At 46.0% G+C, this 26,533-nt stretch overlaps 1 protein-coding gene across 1 annotated transcript in view; it reads left to right on the top strand.

The window, feature by feature from the left end:
* The window catches only part of PIGT (phosphatidylinositol glycan anchor biosynthesis class T), a 253,569-nt gene that overhangs the window by 44,752 nt on the left and 182,284 nt on the right, over positions 1-26,533 (top strand). Inside the window, exons 5-7 of the mRNA XM_085618986.1 lie at positions 7,990-8,076; positions 16,539-16,626; positions 16,728-16,825. Of these exons, the coding sequence (XP_085475112.1) occupies positions 7,990-8,076; positions 16,539-16,626; positions 16,728-16,825 (273 nt within the window). The remainder of the gene's footprint in view (positions 1-7,989; positions 8,077-16,538; positions 16,627-16,727; positions 16,826-26,533) is intronic.

The following is a 26,533-nucleotide window of genomic DNA, read 5'->3' as shown; positions in this document are numbered from 1 at the left end:
TCACACATTTTCTCTTAAGCCTTAAGGCACTGAACAACGCACAACTTTGGAGAATCTGGAAAGGCTGGGTACAGGGTTGTTCTGGTATTGGAATTTGTGTGTCTACAAATGGTGAATGATACCCCAGAATGGGAAAGTATCATGCCTGTAATATCAAGAGCTTCGACGTCCAAAACTCATCTACAGAAAATGAGGCATAGTAGCATTTTCAGTTTGGCCTAAAGCTCTTTATGGGATAGGTACCTGTTTGTTTGTCAGGACTAAAATAACTGTAGCACCTGGTTAATGTCCCATAGTACTGAGTACCTCGGGCTGGAGGGAGGGATAACCGGACTCCTCTCAGGAGCCTGCACATGAAGGGACGCTCCTCTATCCGTGTGTCCTCCTCTGGAATGTGACCTGCTGAAATAGCAGAGCGGATGGTGTTAATGGACTGGTAGGTCAACCCTGCGGTCGCCAGACCCGCTAGGAAATGTAATACCTAAGCGACCACCGGTTGCATGCCCCTTCACAGCAACCAGCGTGGCCATCGTGTCCAAGCTGACTTGTAATTCTTGACGTTACTATCCACCCACGCCTTAGATATGAGTTCCACAGCCTGTCGCGAAAGGCCTGGGACCGACCAGTGTCCCCTGTAATCCTCCAAGCTATTGGGGTCAGTGAGCCCTCCAACACCAACTGTTTGGAACATGTAACTTCTCTCCTGATTCCACATTTGAAGAAATGCATCGGTCGCCACTGCTTGCGGGTCCAATCTCCAGCTGAAGTACCTGACCACTTGGTGGTTCAGATGTGAGGCAAACAGGTTCACTGAGAACGGACCCCACCAGTCTGCAATCATTGAGAAAACCTCGGGATTCAGCTTCTAAAAAGTTTGAATCCTGAAAGTGGTGAGAATGCCAATCTGTCCCTGGGTTCACTTGGACAGGGTGGTACTCTGCCGTGATACACATGTGATAGTTCAGGCATTACTGACAAAAGTTCTTTGCCAGATCTAAAAGAGCTTTGGACTTCATCCGTCCTAGGTGGTTGATGTAACGTACTGGCGACAGACACATTGTCAATCTTGAGAAGGGTGCATGCTTGGATCCTGTCCTTGGTCCAGCACCAAACAGCAAAGGAGTTGGCGAGGAGCTCTAGACAATTGATATTTAACTTTGGTTCTTGTTGTGACCAGTTTCCACCGGTGGAGAGTTCCCCACACTGCGCACCCCAGACTAACCTGCTAGCGTTACACTCTGACTAGGTCTGGGTTGGAACCGAAGATCACTGTCCTGTTCCAGGCTTTCATGTGGGAAAGCCACCAACCTATTACCTCCTTCACCTCGCCTGACAAAGGCACTAACTGGGAGTAAGTTAGCTCTCTACGCAGATGGTGTGCTTTGAGGCGTTGTAACGCCTGATAATTTAGCAAGCCCAGAAAGATTGCCTGGATGGAGGATGAAAGATTGCCCACTAGACAAGCAATCTTTCTCAGTGATAGTTAATGCCTGGAGAGAGTTTTCTGCAATTCGTACAGAATCTTTGCCACCTTGCGGGAAGGAGGCTCAAGGTGGCATTTGTGGAGTCTATCGCGAAACCCTGGAATGCCATTGTCAGAGACTTTTTCTTGTTTATAACTGACCGCAAGCCTTCTAGGTGGTTCACTGCTGCCTGAAGTTGATTGGACAGCTTCCTGGGACACTGGCCCAAAAGAAGAATGTCATCTAAATAGTCGAAGATCCGCATCCCCTGAGCCCGCAGGTGTTCCACAACTGGTTTGGGGACCTTTGTGAAGCACCATAGGGCCGACGACCGCTCGAGCGGGAGCATGGTGAATTCAAACACAAACTGAAGGAATCGTCAGTGAGGGGTGAGATTAGGATTGTATGATAAGTTTACTTTAGGTCCAGATGCACCATCCTGGCAAGAGGTAGTTAGACATCTCAGAGGAGGTAAATAGCCTCTATTTTGAAGTGGTGATGCACCAGCCACTTGTTGAACTCCCAGGAATTGATCACCGGGCGCTGGCCGCTGTTTGATTTGTCAACCAGGCACAGGTTGCTTGTGAAGCCATTAGGGTGAGGAACGGTTGGGCAAATGGCTCCTGTGTCTAAGAGAGCCGTGATCTCCATGTCTATAAGTCGGATAGCTGCAGAGAGAAATTGATTGACGGAGGGCAGAGTTCCTGGAGGGGAGACCCTGAAAACTCCATCTGGAGCCCTCTGACTGTTTGCAGGACCCACGTGTCTGTTGTGATGGATATCCAGTCATGCAACTAATGTGCCTACCGGCCTCCTACTTTTTGTTGGGAACAGAGGCAAACACTCACCGTTGGTTTATGTGAGGATGGTCTGTCTCTTGGACCAACCTTTCACTGAGCCACTTGCCTCTCATGGGGGTAGAACATCCTGAAGCATGATTCGTCCTGCCATTGGCCAAGTTTGGAGCCTTCTTCCCTGGAGGGGAGTTGAGAAGAGAAACGGCCGGCCGAGCGGCCCCTGCCATAGTCGGCCCCTCAGAAAACCCCAGGGTTAGAAGATCCTCTTAACAGAAGTTTAGGCCTTATCGATGGAGGTGAACATCGCCACAAACTTTCCTGACTCCTTTATAACGGGGTTACTGAAAACGCAAGATCCCCCAACTTCGTATCCACTTTGATAACCAATGAGCCGTGGCGCTCTGTAGATAGCATGCAATTGCCATTCCCCAAAAAGATGATCGCCCGCTGCGCCTAGGTGGAGAGAATCTCGGGCAAGATTAGGGACCTAGACAACTTGGCTTCCTCTGCCATATCCAACATTTTGTTACGGGGCTCTATAACATCCAGTAGGCTTTTTTGGCAAGTGCGCCAAGATCTATCGATCTCCTTCAGGTCATTAATAAGCTTCCCCAGGAAAAGTAGACATCCTGGGGTCAGTCTCCAGAGTGAGCGCAACCTTCCCCTCCAAAGAACGGCGAGAACATTCCGCACGGAGGCAGCTGCGAACCACTATTTCCAGCGGCTTGCACAGGCGCCCTGCCACATAATTGGCCACCTCATCTGCCGGAGCCCAGTCAGAGGATCTAAGGTGTGTGATATCATCCGGGTCCTGCATACCTGCTGCTGTGTCAGACAAGGAGTGTTCCAGTCAAGGGACAGAGTCCGAGGACGAGCGCCAAGGTCTGTATTGGCCTGCCTCCTCATCAGAATCCTCATGGGAGTCATTCTTGAAGTCCTGAAGAACCATCACGGGGCCCAGAGGCCCTGCCTGAGGGCTTAGCTTGGGTCAGGAAGGCCCTCTTTAAGTGATCAAACACCTCATGATCGATCTGACCTCTCATTTCCACTTCTGGGGTGCAGGATCTAGTCTCTGAGGAACCTGGAAAGGGGTAAGAGTCCCACGGATCCCCAAAGCTGCGAGGTCCAGTCTGGGAGCCTCCGCACATTCCTACACTATTTGCCTGTAAACGCGCTGTTCCAGGGGAGCCATGGCCTTAGAGACTGCCCTATATATGGAGGCGTATACCGCCTCATAAAATTTGTCGCCTTAATTGAGGAAGGACAGGGCCTCCTCCTCCACATTGGTACTCTCCGACGTCTGCATGATGTTTTGACAGAGAGCTACACCAGAGCAGACGCGGAGCTGTCTATTATGGAATAGGAAGCCAAGTAATATATGAGGAGACCAGAGGCCTCTAGATGCAAAGGTCTACGCCCGGGGACACTGCACCCACTGCAGTCTGTTGGGGGGAAAAGCCTGGGACCTTGTCCCCACCAAGGTCTGCAAGGCCACTGAAATCAAGTAAAGACCTTGCAGGGCTTCAAGGGAGGATAATACTGACCCTATAGGGTAGGGTTCTTCAAAGTTGGTCCTGGAGGGCCGGACCCATGCCAGATTTTTAGCATATCCCCACTTAGATAAATGTAGTTATCTTAAACATCTGGCATGAATCTGGCCCTCCGGGACTGACTTTGGAGAACCCTGCTGTAGGGTGTTACTATTTATCAGGGGAAAACCAGCATACCTCTGTCTTCAAGCTGTGGGGCAAGGCTCAACAACTCCGGCGACGCACGTCTCCAATCTCACTCCGGGTAAGCTGAAAGAAGCACGTCGTGGAGCGTAAGAGCCGCACTGAGTGGGGGCCCTGCATAGCCACCTAGTATGCAGAGGACTGCACTGGACTCGCAGTCCTGCTGTGCAGCAATGGAAGCGTGGGTCGAGTAAGGAGCGTAATAGCGTTTCCACGGCCTCCCAACACAGAATGAAAGAAACTTGAAAACAAACACAGGAAATAATCAACGGTTTCAGGAAAAACAGGCAATGCACATTTGATGAGAGCAGGAAACGAGACTTATTTGCGGCTGCCTTTTCAGCGAAGAAAGAGGGGGCTTCAAGAGAGACAAAGGTATTTATGTGGACTGTTTCTCCCTGATTGGCTGTTGATGTTATTATTGTTGTTTCCCAAGTATTTCTGGTAATGTTAGTTTTTATTTGGTTCATCATAAATAGTTTTTATTTAGTTTATCATAAATGACTGGTGTTTGTGAATTTACTTAATAAAGTGAAGGAAGTAAAGCATAATCGTCGCATCCGGTCCTGACATAGAATCATTTTTATTACCTTATTGGTATCAGTTGTGGCCTTTTCAACTGTAGTGACAAATACTTTAATAGCTTAAAGGCTGGTCAGGATCTCATCCAGAGTAGATAAAGACATTGCTATGTTGGTGAATGTGGGATAGATCTAGAACATTTACCCACCAGTGCTTCTGAAAACTGGAGTGGTCTCAGTTGTCTTCCCTGACATAGAAAGCCAAAGGTTACCTTAGCGCCAGCAAATGTTCCCACCAATTCTATATTGAGAAGAAAGGCTTTAGGAGCGCATCAATGAAGACGAGGGAAACATAAATATCAGAAATTACACTCATTTGAGCCAGAAGAAAATCTAAGATCATATTAAAACTGCTGCAAAACACCAGAAATGGAAGGGCACTAACTTTGCAGAAGGGCCTCGTAGTGATCAATGAATGCCAAATTGCCCATTTATTTAAGTGAAAGAGCATGTGAAGAGGTGCACCACAGCTGCAGACTCGGGACCCTAACTGTCCTCATCACTGTGGTCACACAAACGGTGGTGTATGCTTGGCTAGGAGAAGAAAGTGGGGGAAATAAAAACACCGCATATGTGCAGAGACAAGTTAAGTGTTGATTTTAGTCAGTGTCAACTAATTAAACTGGCCTGTGTAATCTGGGGTGAGGTGGGGACCGGGTGTAAAAAGAAAGAGCCATTTGATTGGTCTCCCCGTGCTGATCAACGTCCTGCTTTAGTCTGTGCCTGCCGGCATCTGATCTAATCGTGTTGTTTGGCAGCCGCTGGGAGGGAGGCAGAGAGGACGTGCAAATAGTTACTCTGCAAGCTAAGGTGCAGTGCTGTTATGCAGCCAATAGGGGGGTGCATGAAAGTACTCTTGTCGGTTGACTCTTCCTTTTCAGCCAATGTCACAGTGAGCATATGGTTATGTGGTGCCTCAGAACCTCCACTGCTGCATGGGGGCTGTAGGCCGCACTGCAGAGACATGCTGCTGGATATAGGCAGCTGCAGCTTCCTGACGCGCGCTGCCATTGGCATTTGTGTAATGTGTATTAACATGTCTAACACACACTCTGATGGATGGCTGGTAACTACTTACTTCAAAACTTTCTTTAAGGCAGCGTAACTGCGTCGGCGACTAGTCTGCAAGGGTTCAAGGCAGCAGCCAGGCTCCTCAGGTCGCGAGCCACTGACCCCCGCAGGCGGCAATCATATTGGGTTGCCGTCCACCTCCTTAGTTCTGGCTGGTCAGCTGTGCACACTCCCAGACTTGGCACTGCAACAATGGAATTCGCCGCGGGCGTGGCCATGATTACAGCCACAGCGTCGATGGGCCGAAAGGGCACTGCGAGCAGCACCCAGCGCTGCGAGCACCAATGTCTGTGGCTGGCGCCGCCTGGAAAGAAACCAGTAGCCAGCCGCCTTACTTACAAACTCCCTTCTCTGCAGCAGGACCGGGCATGATGTCCACCTGTGGCACCATAGGCAGACTTTGTATTAATTACAACCTGACTCAGAGCCCCGGGAATCGCATTGAGATACATTGTAGCAGCACAGTGAGCATGGCAGCAGCCCAAAGCTCAGCTGTGAGGGCCACAAGCCTGCGGGAGCAGCAGGTGCCGGTACGGTGACCAACTGGCATGGATGCAAATTCAGGACGATGAGTGTACAAATTCAGGACAAAGGGTCAGAATTCAGGACAAAAAGTCAGAATTCAGGGCAAAAATTCAGGACACAAGGTCAAGATTCAGGACAAAAATATCAGACAAAAGGAGGTCAGGCAATAGTATATAAGTAAGTAAAAAGGCCCATTGTCATTTTAAATGTGACCATTAGCTACGGTCAGAATGACAATGGGCCTGTCCACAGCCTGTGAGAGGTCGGGGAGGAGCTGCTGTATCCTGAGGAGTTAAAAAGAGAAGTGCGAGCTAGCCCCGATTGTGAGGAGCTTTAACTCCGTGGGCTTCTCTCAGGGGAACAGCACAGCTTGCTGAAAGGACCAAAATTACGGACAAAAGGCGTACGTAAAAGGAATGATGATGTACAATGGACAGGACACCAAAATGATAGACGGTCCGTGAAATTTACGGACGGTTGGTCACCCTAGGTGTAGGCCACAGCGGCACGCTGTCAGCTACTACACACACTATAACAGTCTTAGGCTGTGCTTCACCTAGACACTATGCTGAATGCATCATAAGCGTGACAATGTATTTCAGTGCGGTAATGCAGAGCACCACACTGAAATGTTATGTTATGTTAGTTTATATTTGTAAAGCGCCAAATCCCCAACGGTCTCTAAGCGCTACAAACCATGAACCCAGGAGTGCCATAATGCTTGCAAACAGAACAGAGCTTTGGGTAAGCTTATCCAAACGCCTCCGTGAACAAGCTAGTCTTAAGTTTCTTCCTGAATGGAATTGCATTAGTCTACCGCCATGCGTGGTACTTTGCAGGGCTGAGCCTCGCAGGAGCAAATTCGAGCCACAATCCCATCAAAATCTGGTGCAAATGGTTACCCCGATCACACAAAGCTGTCTAATTCAATGTAGCGTATACACACTTGAGAGGGAGGGACAAGGAGCATAGAAGATGAGAAAGGGTTAGGTCCTGTACCGATGCTCCTAGATTAAGTACACGTACAAAAGAGGTAGCAGTTCCTAAGAAAAACAGTGCCACTATGGTCTACTGTAAGGCAAAAGAAAAACTGAGCCAAAGGTGAGGTGAGCTGTGGATAAGGTTCGAGGGTAAAAGTGTAGTGGAGACCGGATACTCCAGGGTGGTACTAGAAGTGCCCTCACACACCCTTGTGGGTGCAAAGCATCATCATCGGGCGGTGCTCCTCGTGGGGGTGGTGCTGCAGTCCCTCACGGGCCCTTCAGAAGGGCTCTTTATCGGAGATCTTTTTGTGGAGTCGCCGTAGTTGTGCGTGCGGGTATGTGGGGTGGTTGGAAAGAAACCAGTGTGGTGGTGAGGATAAAAAGACCTTAATTCAGTGTAGCCCCATTCCTCTGCTACACTAAGCTGAGTGGGGCTCCTGTTTGAAGTCAGAATAAGACTGGGTCAGGTATAGCTAGCTCAAAGAGTGTTCATCTCTTCCCATGACCAAGCTCCACCACCTCCTTTACATTTCTGTTGTTGGGCTCAACACCAGGTGGGCTTGGAATGTATGTGACTCCTTTCTATCTCCCATTTTGCACTTTGGATCCCTTCTTTTCCATTTAAAGTACTGGTTTAATAATCTCTGTCTGTTGCTTAGTTTTTCCTGTTGTTCATCTTTTTCTCCCTTCCGTATATTGCGCCTCAGTGAACAATACAGATATCTTTATATTTTATTAATGTGATAAGTGCTCTGTTTGCACAGGGAACATAACAAGTTGCATTTTCTCAGTCAGAAATTGGGTTTTGCCAGTAAACCTATTTTCTCATTTTGCAGGCTGGCCTTGCGAGCCTGTTAAAGGCAGAGCGTCTTTTCCATAGCAGCTACCACTCACAAGCTGTCCACATCCGGCCCATCTGCAGGGTGAGTATGCATGGGGTTGTCTGCTTCTGCAATTGATAAATGCTGGTAGGTGTGTGGACTGAACTTGTATGCGTTTCAAAATGAAATAAATAATTTTGGCCTACATGTTTTTAATTCAAGAAAATGGCAATAAACTTTGTTGTAGACCATTTAACTTTGTACTGTGTAATGTTACTAGTGGTCTTTGTCAAGCCTGTCATTCTGTACATATGGGCTCTACACAAGACCAACTGCTAGAATACTATAGCTGCAAGGGCTAATATATGCCCCTCAAAAGTGGGCACTGCTTAAAAACACAGTAGTTCTATTTCAGTTCTGGGGGAGTCCAAGGATAAATCGCTTCATCACAAAGGAAAATGTGAAGTAGAAATGTTTAATTCCTTATATAATCTAGAACACCATGTCTAAGCGTATCATTTTCCTAACCGCTGCTTGATGCCCTTTCTGACTGTATGCTTTCTCACAGTCTTCTAGTCTCCATGTAGCCAGATGTGTCAAGGATTCTGGTGGTACCCAGATGACTTGCTATAAAGCTCACCTTTTATTCTCAAAGGGGAGGAATCTGTTCCCTCTGCACGGGTGGATCTCTGTTGCAAAGCATGTTGGCCTGGTTTATGGCACTGTAAGATAATTTCAGGATCCATGCACAGATCTTGCGGACTATCAGGGAACATTCCAGGAGGCACCACTACATCAGTAGGCGCCTTGGGTTCTGCCACTAGGATCTAGTAAAGTTATGAATTCGCTTCCATGTATCCTGCCTAAATGTTCTACTGTCCTTTGCATTCATCCTTGTAGAAGTTTGAAAACCACATGGCACATTGGGCACATGAAGTCTGCGATTGCTGTTCAATGCCCAACCCAGCTGTGTGCATCATATTGATGGATTCATCCACCTATACCCCTTATGTGTTCAGCGACCCCCATCCTCTTAGAGATTTTTTTTGTTTGTGCTCCCTCAAAGACCTTTTGAAGGCATGATTACAATGTTATGAAACTGGTGGCATAGACAGCCGCTTTACGAGTGATTTACGGCATCATAAGTAAGTATGGGAAAGCTGCAGCCTTTCTCCTTTTACTTATATTACACAGGTTTTAATGGGCACAATGTCGTTTGGTAGTTTGATTATAACAGTGGTGATTTGTTTGTGTGGCAGTCTGTGAAAGAAGCAGCTGGTAACATCCATAGACTTAATATCTGAATGGTTGTCAGAATAGATGTTTTATAAAGAACGTTATTGGCTTTTTACCCAGACATAATGTATTTATAAGGTGTCAGAAAATCACAAAATATTCACATCTTCAATTCATCTTCTGCAGTCTTTGAACAATCACTGACCTCAGTCATCCTCTACGAAAGTTCAGTTGAGTTGTAAAAGAGTACAAGATAGTACAACGTCAAGAGACAAATTTCATCCTTTGTTTTAGCAAGGATATATGCAAATTAAATTACTCCCGCCGAGCTTTCCATATTTTAAGATAATTTGTAGACTTGCCCCTTAGGTTAGTAAATTTCCAGCATAATTTTCTTGTTCATGCCCTTAAGCCACCTGTTCAGTGCTAATGCCACTTATTTTAACTCCAATGTCTTCCTATTTCTTGTTTTGCCATAACCATGCAGAGGTTGAGAAGTATTTTATCTGCTCCGCCTAATTCCAGATCATTCATTATACGTAGTATGATGACTTTCAAATCGAACTTCAATTGACGCTCTAGCACCCTGGACAACACAGCTACAGTGTTACTACGAATTTTTGCATTCTTCTGCAGATCCATACACAGTGGATGCCTTGCATTTAATATGGCTGGGGCAGTGACTGGGTTTCATTTTGGACAAACTTTCCCTACTATTGTAGGTAGTTAAACTGGACTGGAGGCTTTTCCTTTCACTCATCTCACAGAGGTCTTTCGGCCTTTTCACTGAGTGTGTCAGAGTTCTCTGGTCTGTTGATCACCAGGAATTTGTAAGCATAAGAGACTTTTTCAGTGTTTGTTCATTCTCAGCCTGAATGGGCTAAATCCAAGCAGGGTTTCTTTCCACATTTATACACCCCTAGTGCATGTCATGCTGCAGATGCCTGTAGAATCTATGCCCGTGTTCCCGTGTGAAGTCTGTGAATACATATTATGGTTCTCCTACACTTAATCATTCAGTTTTGTGATGCTAGTCCAGTCTTATTCCTTAAAGCCCTCTTAAGTCATCCACCTTACCATTGACAGTTTCTTGAATGAGCCTCTCTAACAATTGATCGTGTAACCCTGATTTCCTCTTTGCATCTCCAGTTCTGTTATGGTAGAAGGCCAATCTTGTATTCGATTTATCTATAAGATATGCAGGAGGTGTCCAAATTCGAGATTCTTTCTTTACAGCCTTATAGTTGCACCACCCCACCCCAATTCTCAAATGGCTCTTCTGTTTCCTAAGGCTATCTACAAGCAGTCACATTACAAAGTGTCATTGCCTTTCCCACAAATCTTTCAGAAGATAGCCTTCCTTTGTTTTCTCCTGTACCATTCCTCACAGACGGATACCCAGCTCCTTAATATTGTGCTTAACGAATTCTTCCTTCAAATGGTTTGGCCTGAGTGTGTTCCCAATTTCAGTTCTTCCAAGACATTGTCCAACTCTGATGCAAGTTGTCTGTCAAGCTTTTCTCTTCGAGCATGGCGGCTTTGAGTCTATATTGGGAGGTACTTTGCACATTTCAGAGTCCAGATGTTCCTCTACAGTCTATGCACTGTATAGTGCATGGTAGTCATTCTCAATTGTTTTGATTTATTTACCTTCTATTATCCCCTCACCCTCAATTTCTTAAGGGTTGCATGCATATTACAAGAGAAGACAGAAGTCCACATCTTTGGGAACAACAACTCAACATGGAACGAGACATGCTGGCTTAAAGAATTCGGCCCACACCCTATCCTGACAGACCATGCCCGAAATCTCTGCATCATCTTGGACAGAAAGCTATCTATGAAGCAACAGATAAACACAGTCTCATCCGCCTGCTTCCACACTCTATGCATGCTCCGCAAGATCTTCAGATGGTACCCAGTCGACACCAGAAAGACCATCACATAGGCCCTCATCACCAGCAAGTTGGACTTCGGGAACACTCTGTATGTTGGAATCCCTGCACGCCTCCTGAAGAGACTACAAACAATACAAGAAATTTAGCGGCAAGACTCATCCTTGACCTCTCCAGATGGACTGACATCACACCCCACCTCCAGAAGCTAGACTGGCTTCCGATCCAGAAGAGATGCTAGTTAAAGATGTTGACCCACGCATACAAAACCCTGCACAGCATAGGACCTACATACATCCACCAACCTACCAGACTCCTCCCTCTCCCTCTTCCGCACAGATGGCCCCGGGATCCACCAACCAACAGTGGAGGACGCTCTTTCTCTCTCTCATCTGGTGACCAAAGCTTGGAACAGCCTTCCACTGCACCTCCGGTCCACCTAATCGTTCCATCAATTCAGGAAAGGAATCAAGACCTGGTTGTTCGAGTGAACTAATCACCAAGCAGCAGCTAGCAACTCATGCACCTTGAGCCCCTTTGGGTGATTTACAAATAACTGATTGATTGATTGATTGATTACTACTTTTGTTACCAAAGTCATAGAGCCTATGCTGGGACTACTTCCAAATACATTTGGCTGTCTCTTTCAAGATATGTTTTAAGGTCACCTATCTTTAAGGCCTTGCAGTGCTGTCTCAACCCAAGTCTGCACATACCTTATCTCTAGATGTAGGGTACCGCTTATTTCTCCCTATTTTGCCAGTATCCAAATTGGTTTGAAAACTTCCCAAAGTGTTATGGTGGACTCGCACTTGCCTTTCTAGGTTTCAAGGTGTGTCCTACAATGAAATCAGTTGGGGAGTGGTCAGATAAATCTGTATTTTTTCTTAAATTATGAACACTAGGTACCTTCTGCATACATTTTCCCCAGTACAAAGAAATACATAAAAGAGAACTGAGTGTGCTGTGTAGATGTAGGTATATGCCATTTCATCAGAATGTAATGTTTTACATACATATTTCAATCCCATGGATTCTTCCAACCCACCAGAAAATGTATTTTCTCCACTCTGTCTGTTCCAATCCCTCCCCACCTCAGTGAGACCTCAATCAATCAATCAACTATTTGTATAGCGCACTACTCAGTTGTGAGGGTCTCAAGGCGCTGTGGGGGGGGGGGGGGGGGGGGGGGGGTGGCAGCTACTGCTCAAAGCCAGGACTTGAGGTGTTTCCTGAAGGTCAGCAGGTCCTGGGTCTGATGTAGGTGGGTGGGGAGGGTGTTCCACGTCTTGGCAGCGAGGTAGGAGAAGGATCTGCCACCGGTGGTGGTTCTGTGTATGCGTGGGACGGTGGCGAGGGCGAGGTCGGCGGAGCGAAGCTGGCGGTTTGGGGTGTAGAAGGTGAGACGATTGTTGAGGTATGCTGGTCCGGCGTTGTGGAGTGCTTTGTGAGCGTGGGTGAGGAGCTTGAAGGTGATCCTCTTGTTGACGGGGAGCCAATGCAGGTCCTTCAGGCGGGCAGTGATGTGGGAGTTGCGGGGGTTTCCCAGGACTAGGCGTGCGGAGGCGTTCTGTATACGTTGCAATCTTTTCTGGAGTTTGCCCGTGGTTCCAGTGTAGAGGGCGTTGCTGTAGTCCAGTCTGCTGCTGACGAGGGCATTGGTGACCGTCTTTCTGGTAACGGTGGGGATCCATCTGTAGATCTTGCGAAGATTGCGGAGGGTGTTGAAGCAGGAGGAGGAGACAGTGTTGACTTGTTGGGTCATTGAGAGTGAAGAGTCCAGGATGAATCCCAGGTTGCGTGTGTGGTCGGTGGGTGTTTGTGGGGTTCCCAGCACGGCCGGCCATCAGGAGTCGTCCTGGGCGGAGGAGGAGGAGCCGAGGATGAGGACCTCCGTCTTATCTGAGTTCAGTTTCAGGCAACTGTTATCCATCCAGTCGGCGAGGGCAGTCAGTCCTTCGTGGAGGTTTGTTTTGGCAGTGGCAGGGTCCTTGGTGAGTGAGAGGATCAGCTGGGTGTCATCGGCGTAGGAGACGATATTGAGATTGTGCGAGCGGACGATGTTGGCGAGTGGAGCCATGTAGACGTTGAACAGGGTGGGGCTGAGGGATGATCCTTGGGGCACGCCGCAGATGATCTTGGTGGCTTCCGAGCGGAATGGGGGAGGCGGACCCTCTGGGTTCTGTCAGTGAGGAAGGAGTTGGTCCAGTCCAGGGCTTTGTCATGTATACCTGCGTCATGAAGCCGCGTGCGTAGGGTGTGGTGGCAGACGGTGTCGAATGCAGCTGAGAGGTCCAGGGAGGATGAGGGCCACAGTTTCACCGTTGTCCAGCATGGTCCTGATATCATCGGTGGCAGCGATGAGGGCAGTTTCGGGTCTATGCTTGCTGCGGAATCCTGATTGGGACGGGTCCAGGATGTTGTTCTTCTCGAGGAAGTGGGACAGTTGCTTGTTGACTATCTTTTTGATTACTGTCACGGGAACGGGAGCAGGGAGATGGGCCGGAAGTTCTTGAGGTCCTTTGGGTCCGCTGTGGGTTTCTTGAGTAGTGTGTTGACCTCGGGGTGCTTCCAGCTTTCCGGTAATGTGGCGGTCTCGAAGGAGCTGTTAATGATCTTCCGGAGTTGGGGAGCGATGATGCGGTTGGCTTTGTTGAAGATGTGGTGAGGGCAAGGGTCGGATGGTGAGCCGGAGTGGATGGTTTTCCTGGTCTCGATGGTATAGTCGTCGTTGACCTGGGTCCAGGCGACCAGGAGGTTGGTGAGGTTGAGGGGTGGTGAATCAGTGGTGTTAGCGGCAGTTTGTAGGGTCTGGGTGTTGAAGCTGTCGTGGATGTCTTTGATCTTGCGGAGAAAGAAGGAGTCTAGTGAGTCACAGAGGTCTTGTGACGGTGGGATGTCATTGGCGCTGGATCTGGGGTTGGAGAGTTCCTTCACGACGTTGAAGAGCTCTTTGCTGTTGTGTGCGTTGTTGTTGATACGTTGTTGTTGATACGTTCCTGGAAGGAGGTCCTTTTGGTGGCTCAGATGAGTTGGTGGCGCTTGCGGCTGGCGTCCTTGAGGGCAGCGTGGTTGTCCAGTGTCTGCTCATGGCGCCACTTCTTCTAGAGTTTTCGTCACTTCCGTTTGGACTCTTGGAGGTTGGTGGTGAACCAGCTGGTCTTTCTGTCTGTGCGTTGGTTTGAGGGTTTTTTGATCGGGCGAGGGTGTTGGCGCAGTCGTCGATCCATTGCCTGAGGTTGCGGGCGGCTGTATTCTTCAAAGTTTTAATGTCACCATCCATTACTATCATCTGCTCTTGGATGTCAGTATATTTCTGGATATGTCCACCTTTAGGATGTTGATTGGAAGAAAAGCATATATTCTCAGCAGACTATATGCTCAGCACCCACATTGATTGTCTCTGAGACTATCACAAACCTCCTGTGTCTACTAAACCACTTCCGCCTAACAGTTAACGGGAAGCTCCTTTAAAATTTGATTGAAGCTGCCCTTCATTAATTCATGAATGCAGAATGCACCATCTCGAAGTACCCCAGTAACTCAAGGAAGTGGAAGTTTGTACCCATTAATTAGGTTTCCTGTAACATCCAGAACTCAAAGGATGGTCTCTTCACAGGTTGCATTAGTCATGATTTGGACTCCATTAACATTCCAGAATTGTATGTGGACCATGTCCCAGTGTTCCCTTATCAATATGTTAGTCATCTGCTAGTCATAAATTTTGTACTGCTGATTGAGCTGATCTGTCAATTTGTGAATTTAGTTTATCCTTCAAACCAAAGTACTCCCTCCCCATATTTTCAGCCAACTATCTGTCGCCCTAATTCGAACAAATCTCCCCTGTTGTGGACTATCAGGGTGACAGATTACATCGATCCTACAAAACCTGTCAGAATATTTTACAGCTTTTTTGTAAGAACAATGCGTTGGATGTTCACTTCAGTGCAAGCCAGAGTTTGTTCATTCCTTGAAATTATCTTTGTCTAGATTTTGACCATTTTTGGTTTATAAAGCATTGGGAAACTTCTAAACAGTTTCAAGCAAGTAGGGGTAAAGGTGTAGGTAAACATGGCTTACTATAGTGATTAAAGAACTGGACTTACACCCGCTCTCTGTACAGCTGGTTTGTAATATCAGTGTTTACTGAAAGAAAGAGTAACAGAAGGTAATTCAGCTATTATCCTTTGAGAATGTATTAATGCCAGTGTGTGTAGCACAATTGCAAGCTTTCCTTCAGTAAGAAGGGAGCTGCATTTCTTTCTTCAAAAACTGCATTTGGGCGTATGGGGTAGTCTCTGAAAAGCTGGACTTGGCTCTTTTAGTTTGCTATCCGCATTATACATGGGGCAGACTGATATTTTATCATAGTCAATGTGGAGTTTTGTTCATCTATGCTGCTTACACATTAGAGATCCATGAATGATTTACAAAACATTTCTAAGCATAACTATTTATTTAGAGCATATCTGGAATAAAACACAGGCCTGCTGATTTTTACATTTTGGCATAGTGGTCTGCAGGAAAACTCAACCCTGCGTTGCTCCTTCCCTTCTGGACCCTGCATGCGCTTTCCCTTCTGGACCCTGCACGTTTTCTTCCCCTCTGAACTGTATGCTACCCTGTACCTTTTACTGCTCTTCCCCACCAAACCTTGCAGTGCTGACCCTAACAACTCCTCTCACCCCCATTGACTGTGCATGTCTGCCTGTAAAGCTCTCTGTCTTGACTGCATTCTGCTATCTTGGCTATTTGGACCATTTCCTACTCCCCGTGCTAGTTCATCTCCCTTTCACCCGCCACTCCTTCCCTTTTTTCACCGGTGCTTCTCCAGCAGACCATGTGGCGCTCTCCCACGTCCCAGGGCTGCTCCCATCCTGAACACTGAGATAATCCTTCTTGAACTCTGCAGTTCGTTTTTGCCAGCTGGACCCTATGCTTCTACTGCACCCACAAGACAGGGTGCTTCTCTTCTGTGGAAATCCCTCTATAGCACCAGCACCCCACTCATATTCCCTCACTACAAGCATGTCAGTTGTTGTAGCATGCCTAAGTTTGTATAGTAAAAAGGTATTTACTCAAATTAAACACTTGTAACTGTGAAGCAGCACAGACTTCTGAGTGCTACTCAAGCTTACAAACATCTTTTCAAAATAGAAAATAAAATCCATAGCATTTGCGATGTATGGTTTTTGTGTTTTGGTGCCCATGCCCAAGGCGGGTGTCATGTGTGATCAGACTGTCCTGTATTTCAATTGGTTATATTTTTGTCTTGTTTTAAGTAACAGGTTATAAAGAGAATATTAAATGTAATTACAATTATGCTCCAGACTGTGATTAGATAACTAAATCTTCACTTCTATAACCTCCTAAACGTATATATTTTAATTGTTGTTGATTGTCTGCCCTTCGAACCTTTTGTCTCTGTTCTAGGATGAGGAGTGCTTGCGCTTTTCATGGGAGCTGAGACAGACTCTCACTGTGGTGTTTGATGTCTTCTCTGGTGGACATGGCAAGAGAGGCAAGTGAAACAGAATATGTATTCAACACTTAAAAAAAAAAGAGCGATTTCCCGTTTCAGTATATGCTGATCTTACTTGCTATGGGTTTTCTGTCCCCTAGATTGGTCCATGTTTAAGATGTTTTCCCGCACTGTGACTGAAGCTTGCTCTCTTGCTTCGAAGAGCAATATTTATGTGGACATCACAAGCTTAGAGCAGGTATATATATATATATATTTTTTTGCACAAACCCATGCATGCTTAATTTAAAAGTCTGTATAGTGATTCATAGGTTTTACAGATTGTTTAAAGCTGTCTGACTTCAGAACTTTAGAGGACTATGACAAGATGCCCCATCAAAATACCTGTGATGCAAACGTAATTTGTTTATTAATTTAAAATTCTCATTGTAATAGTACTCATGGGCATTTAGGCAGTTTAACCAGGAACAATGCATTTAACTTGGTACACAACAGTAAGAAAACTAAATCAACATAGGAAAATCCAAACTGACACATTAAGTAAAAGGACGATAATGAAGTGATGGGAGATAAGGTAAAAAAAGTTATAAGAAACCATCATGAATGTGGAATCTACACATGCAGATGCTCACAAAAGAAGAGAAAGATGTTGTCTGACATTCAGATCCATAGAATAACAGTTCAGCGGTGCTTAGGGGACTAAGCACGAAAAAGGGATAATAGACCAGTTTCCGGCTGTTTCCTGAATGTAATGAGGGTTGATTGGGTTCTTACATTTATATGTAGTGAGTTCCAAGCAGCTATTACAGCTCCGGGAAAGGAATAAAGAAGGTTTCAAATTTAGGTTTTGCCATTCTGAGGCGATTTCCATGTCATGGTTTTATTTGTCTTTATGAAATGGGGATGATAGTAGAAAGATAGGAAGGATTACTGGAGGCTATGGCACTGTATGTCGGACAGCAAGGTTTGATTCAAATTCTAGGGAGAGTTGGACTCTTGCTGTTCCATGCTTCTATCTCCGTCTTTGATTACCTAAGCGCCAGGATACTCCTGGAGCAGCCTTGTGCTATATAAGATTCTCTTGTTCATTCATTCATTATCCTAGCTTGTAAAGGTAGCCAGTGAATTTCGCTTTAATTGGGTGAAATGTGGTCAAATATTCTTAATGATATCAACAGCCTAGTCATTGAGCGAAGCATTGCTCTTAGTGGGGCTAGGTGTGACTGGGGAAACCATTCCAAGATAGAATTGCCAAAGTCGAGGCAAAAGATTACTAGTGCATGAACTGCTGTTCTCGGTTGATATTTGGGTATGATGTCTCCAACATTTTGAGGGTGTTGAGGAATTTGGAGCCTTTGGCCATGTCCTATATGTGCGGACTCAAGTGCGAAAGCCAAGAGATTTCACAGTTGGCTGTAATGTGGTAATGACGCCATAGTGTTGTAGGTCTTCAAGAAGGTTAGACTTAAGCTTTCTTTTTCAGGATAGAGAAAAAAGTAGACCTTTCTTGTTTAGATTTAGTAGAAGGACATTTACTGACATCCAACTTTGGATTGGCACCAGACTTCCTCCTGCTTGTTACTTAAATATTGGCCCAAATGACCATATATAATTGAGTTGGCTCACACACTTGGAAGGTTGAAATGAAAAGAAAACCAATGGTATTAGATTGAATAAGTTGAGGAAGTGCAGTAAGGTATTGCTTTCTGATCCAAAGCGTGAAGAAATCAAAAGGAAAAGTGCGCCCCGTGTAGGGGAAATCGTCCCTTATGTACACTGCTGAGTTCCCAAAAATTGGAACGTAATCCAATGTTCATCAGTATTAGGTATCAAATGATACACAATTTCGTTAATTGATTCATTTAATCAGTTCATGAAATAGTTCATTCAACAATAATCCAATATGTTCATGATAAGTGCCATTTCTTTGACAATATGTTCATTGATCCACGGATAGAATACATATTTAAAATGTCAACTAATCCCAATGCATTTCGGGCTTTAAGCCCTTCATCAGGGAATGTAGGTTCTAGAAAGAAATGAATGAGGTGAAGTTAAAAAACGTCTGTCATGAAAGGAAATCCATCACCAGACACCAAGTGTCAAGGCCTTGAAAGTTGGAAGAGTGAAACCTGAACAGGGTGAAACAGATTCATGCCATAGAGTATGAGTGCACGGTGACTCAGAGGTAAATAATACTCATAATAGATATAGGGTCAGATTTACAACCCTTTTTGCGGCCACAAACAGGAGAACCTCCCTTTTGCGGCTGCAAAAAAGGGCAATAGCATGTACAAATGCTATTTTGCGAGTCCCTGACTCGCAAAATCGCATTTGCGACTCTCCCTATTAGGAAGGGGCGTCCCTTCCTAATAGCGAGTCAACATGCTATGTACTAGTGTTTTGCGGCCGCAAAACACTCGCAGTTTACCACCTACTGAAAGTAGGTGGTAAACACTAGCAAAGGGGAAGGGGTCCCCAGGGGACCCCTTCCCCTTTGTGAGTATGTTGGAAAATAGTTTTTAAGAGCAGGCAGTGGTCCCAGAGACCACTGCCTGCCCTTAAAAAACATGAAACTGAAAAGTTTCATTTTACTTTTTTAAATGCATCCCATTTTCCTTAAAGGAAAACGGGCTGCATTTTTTTTTAAAAAGCTGCTTTATTAACAAGCACTTTGCCACTGGATTCAAGCTAGCCTGGCTGATGACTGCTGATTAGCCAGAAACCGGTCACAGGATGCTTGTTTCCGGTCCAGGGAAGACATGGCGTGGCAGTTCGGGCTGGACTGTTCTCATGAGGCACAGGGTCAGACTGATTTGCATATGGCCATGTCTGAACTGGGGTGGCGGAGTGAGCTAAAGAATGATGATGGATTAAACCTAGATCAGTTGACTGGGGGTGAGTGCTTGCAATGTTCAACACTTCGTCCATCATCCCCTTTGGTTTTGCTTGGTTTGCCCTAAGTTGGCAGGGTATGACCAGACGTGGGTCCCTTGCTCACTTTGCCACTGGATTCAAGCTAGCTTGGCTGATGACGGCTGATTAGCCAGAAACCGGTCCCAGGATGCTTCAACACTCCGTCCATCATCCCCTTTGGTTTTGCTTTATTAACAAGCATTGGCATAGCCAATAGGTCTTGCCTTTGGGACCTGCAGATTTACATACAAGCAGCAACAAAAGGGAATGATCTAAACTAGCGCCAAATAGGAGAGTCGCTTGCTCACCTGGGGTTGAATACCAGCGGGCCAAGGCACAGAGTGAGACAAGAACGTAGTGGCGGAAGGTATCCACTATCGGAAGCGCAGGCATAAATCTTTGCATGCTGATGATAGTGTAGCAGGAAGTTAAAGGCAGCTGCGCCTGTGAGGGTCACGTACTCTAAACAGCTGGGGGCAGGAACTAGACTGCTGAATGGAGCGTTGTGTCCTGTGTCCGACCAAGTGATGTAGGCAAGCTAATGTGAGCCATCGGCCGATGCATGTAGCAGCGGCTTCATGTGGAGACCTACGGGCTGCCTGAAAAGAAGATAGGAAGTGTTGCATGTGGAAGTTCACAAAGGAAGCAAATTAAAACTCCATGAAGCGCTGTCCACAAGCTGAGAATTAGCTTCAGAAGAGAATACCTACACATAAAGTGCCTAAATGAAGACCGCAGTCCTAACGGGCGCATGTCACGTAGTGAGGTGTGGGGAAACCCATACAGAGAGCACATGAACAATGGCGTGTGCTTGGTGCCAGAGGTCCCTCACGCCATCTCCTAGATGCACCACCACTGGCGCCCATGCCATCTCCTAGATGCACCACCACTGGCGCCCATGCCATCTCCTAGATGCACCACCACCGGCGCCCATGCCATCTCCTAGATGCACCACCACTGGCGCCCATGCCATCTCCTGGATACACCACCACCGGCGCCCATGCCATCTCCTAGATGCACCACCACTGGCTCCCATGTCATCTCCTAGATGCACCCTGTGCTGTGGAGTGAAAGGCTGCATAACCCAAATATTACATTGTAGACAATTTTTATAGTTCTCTTACTTCGCCCAGGTTCGGCTTAACTCTCAGTGCTGGCGAGTGTAGGTAACTACATTATGCTTTTATGCAGAGTTTGAAAGTCAGCCTGATGCATGCAACAGGTAAAAGGAAAGCACCCCATGTGGTAATACCAGCTTGCTTGTGGGTGGCTTTCTCCCTTCAAAGTACAGGCCGGAACAATGAAAGACGGTAAGCCCCTGTACTTTGCTTGTGGAGTATGTCTCCATCCACACAGGTCCGTGGTGCACTTGAGGGGTGCGGTGTACACAACCCGTGGCCTTGCCACCTACTGGGACTTGTAATGTAGAATGCCAGGCAGGTGAGTGTGCACACATTGCTGCTGTTCACTGTGAGTGTGACTCTCCACACATGTTCTGACAGCACATTGATGTGTGGATGCGTTGGTGACTCGTGTGTTTGTGATGTGCACGTGACACAGTCGTGCCTTGGAGAGGCTTTCTCCACACGCCGCTTTGCAGACTTCCACATTTGTGCCTCGGGTTTGGTCAGCGTGTGAAGAACAGTACCTCTCTTTGTGCACTACCACATGCGTTTGGGCTGTGCACACAATGGTGCCAAATACACGTTTTTTTCTTACACATGGGTGTTTCGTATGTGTACACATGTTCCCTGAAATTTGGCTTTCTCCACGCACTGTCTCACTGATCCAGTGAGATTGTGGCGCGCAGTCGCACACAAAGGTAATTTGGAGGAAGTTTCTCTTCACTTCCAGCCTGTAAGTATGATTGTGGTATAGAATGCGCTATCGGTGTGCATCCCATGAGGCAGTGGTCCACTAGCCAGGCACTAACTTGCTGGCTCATGTGTGTCTGCTCTGCACACACAATGGTGTGGTTGACTGCGTCTCTGAATGGACAGCCTGTCCCTCAGTCAGCTGGAGGGGTGCACCCATTGGCGTCTTGGAAGAGGCTCTCTTCACACACGTCCCAGGCAGCAGGGTGATTTACAGCCAGCCACACAGAGCGAGAAAAAAAGAACCAGAGATAAAGACTTTTTTGGATCCGGATGCGATAAGATGGTTTCTTTCTCATCCATAATATTTTTGTGGTTGTAAGAAGAGTGGGGACAACATACATACACGTAATGCTCCCCGTACTATCAGTGGGGTTGCTCTTTTAAAAAAAAAAATATATATATATATATATATGTGACCATACTTATTCTCACACATTTTTGTACTTTAAGTAAAAGCAATTCATGCACTGTGTATTGTTCTGGTGTGATGAGCATTTGCTATGTTCTGCAAACAGCCATTCAAGTTTAAATAAATGACATATATCCTACGCTTGAGTGTACACGATGTGTTAGCTTGTTCCCCACAGTTTTTGCAACAGATGCTTAAAATATAAAAAGAAAACCACGTGGGGTGACGTACCTTTTATTGAATACGTAGACATGCTCGAGTTGTTACGTATGTATGGTTTACAATGGTATTCTATTTTCCTGTGGAGTAGCCCCCAGTGGAAAGAAATTGAATTTCCGCATGTGCCTTGTCTTAAATATGCCCAGGGTGTCTTGCAGAACAAGCCAGGCCAATCGGCTGCTTCGGTTAACAAAGATGAAGCCTTGTAGCAGCTGTAAAGAAAAGTTTTGCAATTAGGCACAAACCTTATGTATATTCAAATAGTCACCATGTCGACTCTTTATTTTTAATTTGAGTACTTTTTTGCCCCAATGGCAGATTGAGCTACTAGCGGATTATTGTAAAGTCGTTGGCGGTGGTAAAAGAGCTTTATTCTTCACTCTCTTCCGACGTGCTGGCTGTAGTAAACTCACATGAAGCAAGTGATGCTTTCTTGTGCATCAGCCTGCATGATTTTTGTCCGTCCGGGTCTAACACCCTCGGTGGGTGAAAATCAACTGAAACTGTTCCTACAACTGGGAAGCGTTTGACCTTAATTGGTACTGACCGGTCACCAACGCACCATGTTATGGATCATAGTTGGAGGAGAAGGGCTTTCAGTTGTTTAAACAAAGAAAAACAAAGGCACCGCAGAGAAAGTGCACAAAATAGCTTGTTCCTTCAAACCTACACATAAAACGTTTAATGAGACAACTTACCTTGGAACTTGTATACCCCAAAGATCTTTCTCCTTATCCTCAGGTCGTTGGCGGTTTATTTTGGGGCAGTATCGTCCATGTGATCTTTTTCTGTACTGGCACAGCGAGTTGCGCTGTCCTTGTACTTGCTAAAGGTAGCGGGAGCTCTTATTTTCCGTCCCAGTTATCTAGTCTCCTCTTATTAATATGAACAACAGGCAGGACGAGCGGAACGGCATCCACTTTCGACCTCTGCGTTGCTGCGAATTTCGCTGTGGAGGTTTCCTTTCGGTTTCTTTTCTTGCATCCTCTGCATCTTCGAATTGTTGGGAAACCGAGGCTGGGCTAATGTGCTCTAGATGTCGTACAACATAAAGAATGACGTGCACACCAGTTAGTAAAGCTGATATTATACCCTGAAAAAACTCGGATGTCAGGGTTAATCAGCGTCAGCTGGAAGGTTTTCACATCGCATTGTATGTCCTACAATGAAAACCTAAAGGAGCTGGGTTTAAAATGACAGAACTGTCCACACGCATTTTCAGGCGAATTTAAAATCTAGTTTCCTGCCGCCTCTTCTTCAGAGCAGCAAACCATGGCTCTCTTTTTCATTCTGCAAAATCTGTGTATTAGGAGATTACTGCACACACCACTCCATTATATAAAACAAGCCCGGAATTGGTGCGAGCGCGCTTGTGCCCGCCACTGCAGGAGAAGACCGCCATTTGTTTCCAATTAACAGGCGCGATAATTGGAAACAGATGGCGCTCATGCTCGCTCCCGAGCACCCTAGGCCCCAGTAGACAGAAGGTGGGTCAATTGCGTGCTGTGTTTCTTAGAAAGACGCATGCAAAGGCCAATAGCGTGTGAAAAGAAAAAAAAAAAAAAAATGAGCGTGTGTTTGGAGTTTAAAAGCCCTTACTTAAAGTCTCGCAGAGCAGAGCATGCGCGCTGGCTCAGGCAAGACCTAAAAGCAGTCCCAGACATGGTGGTCTGCTGAGCCCAGCAGACCTCCGTCCCTGGGAGGGCTGTCATTCCCAATGGGCTTGCAAATTCCGAGAGGCTCATTAATATTAATGAGCCTCGCAATTTGCGACCACATTGGGAATCGCAAACAGTGTGAAATACATTGTTGTACATTGGAAATTGCGTCTCGCTAATTGCGACTCGCAAAAGTGTCGCGATTTGTGATGCGCAATTTTCTTGGTCGTACATCTGGCCCATAATCTTATAGTGCACACATGCCGTGAAGCGTATAGAAACAAAACGCTCGACTACCCATATCCTAATGCAAGTGAAGGAATCCAGAGTGTTGGAAACGTTAAACTGCAAAGCGGATTATGTGCTTAAATGTACCAGGTATGGTAGGTTAGTGTACAAAATAGTCTTCAATAAACCTGATCGCCAGAGGAGTGAAAAAATGCACTAAGTTAGGATAACAACGAATATCTGAAAACTTACGAAAAACTCTTATCGGTCGGCATCGTGTCTACATCGGTCGCCATGTTAGTGTATGTGGTCTCCCAGAACTAATGAAAGTTGTCGAAAACAAAGAAAAAGGACAACTGTGTTGTTCGCGTCAGGGTGCAGCCATATAGAAAGTGTGTAATTAAACAGGATCATGCAACAAAAGTGCAAGAAAAAAAAGAGAATTGACAGAAGCGGGCACAGTGAGGGTGAGTAAAAGCCCTGATAGTGTATGCTAAAATTGAGGGATACAATAGAGTAACATTCGCAGGCGGCAGCCATGCAGGAGGAACGAGAATGATCGTGCAGGTTGATCTGATGTCATCAGTGTATATCAAATCAGCGGATGCCGGCAATGAGGTGGCCATATTAATGGGGAAATCCCCAAAGGAGTTTGTGAAAAACCATGCGAAATAATAAATGTCGAAAAAAATTAAGGAACATGACATGTTAGTACTACACTTGTATCTTCCACTAGCTAACTCATAAGTTTATTTTTGGAAGAGTTATGTTATCTTCATTTGAATATACCCAACCACAAATTTAGGATTAGGCCTCGGGGTGGGCAAGTCTCAGCTCAGAAGGCGTAAATCTCTAAAAGGCTCACAGTCTTCTGTTGGGCCCTTGATAAAGTAAATCGTTTACTTGACAGCTTATATTGATGATTCAATATACTTGTCCTATTTAATGGGGATTGGAAATGAATTACTGTAAGCACTACCTGTTATATCAGTATATTTTAACAAGGTTTATGAATTTCATCAGGAATAAAGTGAATAAATTATGTTTGATTATTTTATATATTTATTTCCCTATAAGAGATCAAACCACTCAGCAGGACTTAAGCTTTCTTTTGGGTTCTGTTCCCATCGTGTTTTGCTTCATGTAATGATAAGAAATGCAGCCTGCTTGGTGACGGCTTGGCTCGAGGGCTGTTTTTGTTTTTTTCACAAGGATTACGTTTTTATTCCAGGAAAACCTTTCCTTTATTAATAATGTTTTATCAGAACTCTATTTAAGGCAAGGAATTGTCCTTTCGATGTTCCATCCTACGTCTCACAGTTCACATGTGGACGATGCTTTGCCTAACATAGATGTAAAAAGACTGCTATTGTTCTACTTAAAAATTACATCTTTTAGAACCTCAGTTCATTATTTGGAGCCTACCAGCTGATAGAAAAGCTTGAAGAGCCATTACATGCTTCTTGAATTTCTTACTCCTTAAAGATTATTGGTTTCTTTATGTTAGACAAGGTGCACAATTATTCCACCATGTCTATGGCAGCTTTCCAGGGATATCTAGCTATAGCATACAATTCGGGAACTACATGGGCTCCATTTCATGTATTGAGTAGCTCTGATTCATTAGATGTTTCTTCTAGGCAGAATGTTTCTTATCGCTAAAATGTTTTGCATAATATGCCTGCTTAAATCGCTTGTCATTTTTTAGGTCTCGGCTGGCGATAGCAGCGCGCATGCACTGCTCTTGGCATTCGAGAGCTTCTTGGAATCAATACAGATTCCGAAGTTGTGTTTCTGCTCCACCTGCAGTTTTCATTTGTGGCGTCACGAATTATACAAAAGCGGGTGCAATGATTGCACCGAAGGTATTTTAATCCCTCCTGATTGCCACCCTGTTCGCGTTTGGCCCCGCCCACTGGGATTGGATGTTTTACTGGCGGCAGTAGACACTGTCTTCTAAGTAGTGGGTACGCACTTTATTATTCCATTCCACAGCTGCAGCCGGGAGGCAGTGTGTTTGTGTACACGTTTCTCTATCGGTTCATCGTGGATCGTCGACGTGCCCCACGCACCGTGTATTTGTGAAGGTGACGCTGATTGTCCTTCTATGTAGCTCGGCTTTGTGTCCCTGTTTTACAGCTTGTTTCTAAATGATAAAAGCACCATGGGTTGGCAAGTGAAACAGTCTGCAACAAGAGCGGGGGCGATAATGAAGTCCGTACATAAGCCAGCGGCCGCCAGCTGGGGTCGCACAGCTGCACACGGCCAGGGGGGGCATTTTCCCAGCATTTTATAACTTGTCGCGGTCCTGCGAGTGTGCAACGGCCATTGGAGAGCGATACATCCCGCTGCGCACGTTTCCTCCCCTCCGGGATGGTTCAGAAGAGGTGAGGGGGCGCCATCGCGTGCCCCCTCCTCACCTTCCCTCCCACACCTCAGACAATGGTTGTCCCCAGTCGTTTCCTCTGCCGGCCAATCCTCCCCCCTTAATCCACTTTCAGGCACTTTAGTCCCCTTTATCTCAAATTTGCAGGTTCCTGCAATCTGCCTTTGTGAAGGTTTTCCTGTCTTTCTCTATCTTTGCGCTCTCTGTTTTTTCCCTCTCTTACACTCGGGAAATGCCTGAGGTGGAAAAATAA

Source organism: Triturus cristatus, chromosome 7 (genome assembly GCF_964204655.1).
Source record: "Triturus cristatus chromosome 7, aTriCri1.1, whole genome shotgun sequence".
In the NCBI taxonomy this organism is placed as follows: Eukaryota; Metazoa; Chordata; class Amphibia; order Caudata; family Salamandridae; genus Triturus; species Triturus cristatus.
Note: the sequence above shows the minus strand (reverse complement) of the source record. Positions and strands in the feature narration are given on the sequence as shown.